The sequence below is a fragment of the Scardinius erythrophthalmus genome, assembly GCF_964197995.2.
Source record: "Scardinius erythrophthalmus genome assembly, contig: HAP1_SCAFFOLD_598, whole genome shotgun sequence".
Taxonomy (NCBI): domain Eukaryota; kingdom Metazoa; phylum Chordata; class Actinopteri; order Cypriniformes; family Leuciscidae; genus Scardinius; species Scardinius erythrophthalmus.
Genome location: NW_028296021.1, coordinates 1 through 5,000, shown reverse-complemented (window position 1 = coordinate 5,000; position 5,000 = coordinate 1). Strand labels below are relative to the sequence as shown.

General features: G+C 35.4%; 1 protein-coding gene across 1 annotated transcript in view; it reads right to left on the bottom strand.

The window, feature by feature from the left end:
* The window catches only part of LOC308686653 (UDP-N-acetylglucosamine transferase subunit ALG14-like), a gene marked incomplete at its 5' end in the record, with an annotated part of 13,098 nt that extends 8,734 nt beyond the window's left edge, over nucleotides 1-4,364 (bottom strand). The window contains 2 exons of the mRNA XM_081395090.1: nucleotides 2,696-2,818; nucleotides 4,213-4,364. Coding sequence (XP_081251216.1) covers nucleotides 2,696-2,818; nucleotides 4,213-4,364 — 275 coding nt within the window. The remainder of the gene's footprint in view (nucleotides 1-2,695; nucleotides 2,819-4,212) is intronic.
* Between the last annotated feature and the right edge of the window lie 636 nt (nucleotides 4,365-5,000).

The window sequence follows — 5,000 nt, the reverse complement described above, 5'->3', positions numbered from 1 at the left end:
AATTAGAGCTGAACAGAATACTAGTGTGGTGATCCGTGAGAGATTTGTCTGGTTAGCTGTGACCTTTGAGCTCTGCTGCTCAAGCACTGCAGCGCGGGCCGCTTAGTCACGCTCCGCCTCCTCTCAGCTGGTCTCCACGGCAACACGGAAACCCGAAACTGCCTGGCTCCGTGTGAGAGGAGTCAGGCCGCTGGGCCAAGGAGCCAGTCAGGTCTCGCCACATCCTGAGAACAAGACCCCTCGACTGCCCCGCTCACAACCCTTCATTACACAACCACAGGAGGAGGAGAGAGAGAGAGAAAGGGGCTCTGGATTGCGGATCATTCCTGAAAAAGGGATTTAACGCTGCCCATCCCTCTCTTTTTTACTAAATCAACCCCCTCTCTCACTTTTTTTTTATCTATCCTTGAGTGTTTTCCCAGCAGCTCTCTCTCTCTTGCTGAAGACAAGCAGAGAAACAGCAGGATTAGTGTTTGCTTATACAGCAGATAGTCTTCCAGCGGTAATATGATAGTCTTATCACCTGCTGAAGGAAGAAATGTCTTTATCACCTGCTTAAACATTCCCTTTGCTGCTTTGTGACATGCACAATAACTGCTGCTTTTGTGTTAAAGAGATAGTTCATACAAAAATTGCCATCATTTACTCACCCTCATGTTGTTATAACCTGTATGACTTTCAAAAGAAGATATAGTCCAGAAAACATTGGATCCTATGATGGGTAACTAAAACATATTTTCTAAATATTTTCTTTTGTGTTTCGCAGAATATAGAAAGTCTTACAAGTTTGGAATACATTTTTGGGTGAACTATCCCTTTAATATCTTGGTTAGGGATTTCAGGGAATTTTTTGCCTTTGAATGTTATTTCAGTCAATTTTTGGTCAAGATCTTGTATTGACAATGCAAGAGTCCAGTACTCTGTAAAGTCTCCTCCAGCACATCCCAAAGACTTTCAATGATTTTAAAGGGATAGTTCACTTTGAAATTAAATTTTGGTATGTTTTAGCTTACCTCAAGGGCATCCAAGATGTAGGTGTCTTTGTTTCCGCAGTAGTTTCAATTTTGATATTTTTAGGTCAAACCGTTCTTGTCTGTCAGTCATATAATGCAGGTCTATGGTCACTGTCTCAAAGAGCATGCACAGAGTCCAAATTAAAACAATTCCCCATCGTCCAAATTAAACAATTCCCCATCGTAAGTACACATTGATGGCCTAAGACACGAAACGAGCGGTTTGTGTGAGAAAACGAACAGTATTTATATATCGTTTTTACCGATAAAACGCACGAGAGATCACTTTCCGGCGCTTGCGCAGACTAAGCCAGAACGCGCGCACACGTCACACACCAGGAAGCGCGCGCGCCCTCAGATCACTTGGACGTGGTTGTAGAGGTAAAAACGATATAAATACTGTTCGTTTTCTCACACAAACCGCTCGTTTCGTGTCTTAGGCCATCAGTGTGTACTTACGATGGGGAATTGTTTCATTTAGACTTCTCTGTGCATGCTCTTTGAGACAGTGACCATAGACCTGCATTATACGACTGACAGACAAGAACGGTTTGACCTAAAAATATCAAAAATGAAACTAATGCGGAAACAAAGACACCTACATCTTGGATGCCCTTGAGGTAAGCTAAAACATACCAAAATTTAATTTCAAAGTGAACTATCCCTTTAAGGACTGGACTCAGAGGTTGGTTCACTTCATGTGTGAAAATGATTCTTCATGCTCTCTCCTAACCATTCTTTCACAATTTGAGTCTGACAAATCTTGACATTGTCATCCTGGAATATGGCCATGATGTGTCTCATACAAATCGCAAACACATTGCTTCTGTATCTGGTCAAACCAATCAGGAAAAGTATTTGGACTACATTTCGCAGATGACATGGCCTCTATAAATAATAAAGGGTGGAGATATTTATAAAAAGCTGTTTTCCAAAACAGTGCACAGGATGTTTGAATTCTCAAGGTTATGAACCGGGCAAAAGACGCCACAGTGTTAATCTGAAGGACACGCAGTTACAGAGATTTGCTTTAGAAAGCACATTAAAGAACGATAAACAATATAGAATTAATAATACAGTCTAATAAATTAGCATGTTACTTAAGCTGAATAATAACACTATTGTCTTCTGTAGAGCTGCTTACACCTGAACTGAACTTTTTATCTTTTTTGTTTTTATAATTGATGAACTTTGAAACATTGACAGCTATGACAGCTGAAACCACACTGAACTAAACAGAGCAGAATAATGACACTATTGTCATATGTGGAGCTGCTAAAGATTGTTCTTTTAAATGATTCATAATTTTGCAACATTAACACTGTTATTTTCCTGTTTATTAATAATGGAAGCTACTTTGAAACAATCTGTACTTGTATAAAGCGTTATTTAAATAATTGTGACTTGTCTTGACTACTTAACATTTTCGAATCTGGTAATGCAAACTAATATTTATCATATCCATAAGTATGTTTGCATAATATTTAAATATCCATCTAAATTTGAATAAAAGGCTCTCATCATCCTCAAAACAGAGCTGGGCTGCCCATAGGCATGATCTCATAAATATGTTATGATATGCTATTTCTGGAGGGTGTTATACAGAATACTCTGCAGAAAAGAGGAAATTAATACTTAATGAGGATTTGATGGGGGGATGAATGAGAGGAGAAGTTACCCACCATATCCGGCTGAAGCCTAAAGACCAGCGGTACGGATGACATCAGAGCGCTCAGGGAACTCAGAACGGAGGAACTCCATGACTGACGAACCTCCCGACTGCGAGGAATCCGGTGGAGAGTGAACTGTGAATAGAAAAATAAAGGGAAACATGACAAATGTCAGGGTTTTAATGAGAATAAAAGCAGAAAAACATTCTACACCTGACTGAATAAGGGAATATCTATCTATCTATCTATCTATCTATCTATCTATCTATCTATCTATCTATCTATCATTTCAAAACCACAGTCAATACATGAAAAGACAAAGGAACTGCTGCCATCTGCTGGTCAAAGTAAGACAAAACCAATGGGATTTTTGAGTTCCACAGAAGAAAGGGTTTTTTATGGAAGCTTGTTTCCGCCACAGAGTGAAAAATAAAAAAGGTAATTGCGACTTTTTAATCTCACAATTCCGACTTTTTTTTCTCACAATTGTGAATTTACATCTCACAATTCCGACTTTTTATCTCAGAATTGCGTGATATAAAGTCGCAATTGCAGGTTATAAAGTCAGAATTGCGTGATATAAAATCGCAATTGTGTGTTATTAAGTCAAAATTGCGTGATATAAAGTCGCAATTGCGTGTTATAAAGTCAGAATTATGAGATATAAACTCGCAATTCTGACTTTATAATACGCAATTGGGAGATATAAAGTCAGAATTGCATGATATAAAGTCGCAATTGCGTGTTATAAAGTCAGAATTGTGAGATATAAACTATTCTGAGGTAAAAATAAATAAATAAAAAAGTCCGTCTTTTTTTCCCTTAGAATTGGACTTTATCTCACAATTCTGATAAAAGATGTCAGAATTGCTAGATATAAACTCGCAATTATGTTATAAAGAGATATAAAGTCGCAATTGCGAGAAAAAAAGTCAGAATTCTGACTTTATAACACGCAATTGCGACTTTATTTCACGCAATTCTGACTTTATATCTCGCAATTCTGAGAAATAAAGTCATCGATGTAAAATGTTTTATTCTGTGGCGGAACAAGCTTCCATAGTTTTTGGAGTATAAATATGTGTTCAGTTCAGATCCATCACCTGTTTTGAAGTTCTGTGATTTTTCATTATCTTATAGACTCATTCTTTAGGGGTTTTATATTAATGACAAGAATCTAATCAAACTAGGTTTTTGTATTAACCTCCTTTTATTTATTGGAAAGTTGTATATCCATAAATGTAAAAATACAAAGAGTAAATCCCGCTTATCTACAAACAAGAATTGAAGTTGTCCTTAAATACAATCACAACGTCTGTAAACAAGAAAGCTATAAAAGCATCTAGAATTTGTACCATGTTTAATACTCTTTCATAATATGCTTTTCATTTTTTGTGCCCCCACTCTCTTTTAAATAATTTTCAATAGACAAATCAAGCTTCTTTGTATCATTTATCTTGTTCACTATTGATCTATAACTTGTTTATTGTCTGAAAGAAAAAAAAAAAAAAAAAAAAAAGATCCATCACCTGAGAGGTTGAATCACTTTTCTTCCGCTCTGCTTCAAAAGTTCGGATCTTCTCTTCACTCATTTTGTCAGTGTCTGCGATCACATAATGTCGAGGGTTATAAGACTGAGATAAACTCCCTAACAGACGGATGATTTCAGTTGTGTGTCCTCCTAAGAAAAAGAAACATTTAAAGTCAATAATATAATAATAAAGGATTATTGTTGAAATATTGCTAGTTGGTGAATAAATGCATATTACCTTTTTATTAATATCAAAACATTAAGTTAAAATATACAAATGTATGGATGAATCTATATCTATCCATCTTCTATTTATCTGTCACAGCAACTTTAATCACATTAAAGCTACATTTTAAATACAATTTTGGTGAAATTAGAGAAATTATGTTTATTCAGTTTTAAAGTACAAAAATTGTAAAATACACAGTAACATTTAGAGATATGTAAAAAAAAAAAAAAAAAAAAATCACATAGGGGTGAGTGTCAAATAAATTCTATTTCGTTTTGAGCTTATTTCCCAATCCCTTTAACTAATAAAAGCCAGTTCCTCAAAGGCATCATCCTGCAGGAAGTGACATCATTTTGGAGGATAACAACAACACACATGGATTTTATGAATTTTGTGATGTTTTATGGTATTAATTGCTGTGTTATTATTGTTGCTGTCTATGCATGTACGCCCTCAAAAACAATAAAGTTAAGTTAATATATATATATATATATATATATATATATATATTATATATATATATATATATATATATATATATAAGCGTGTAATATGTT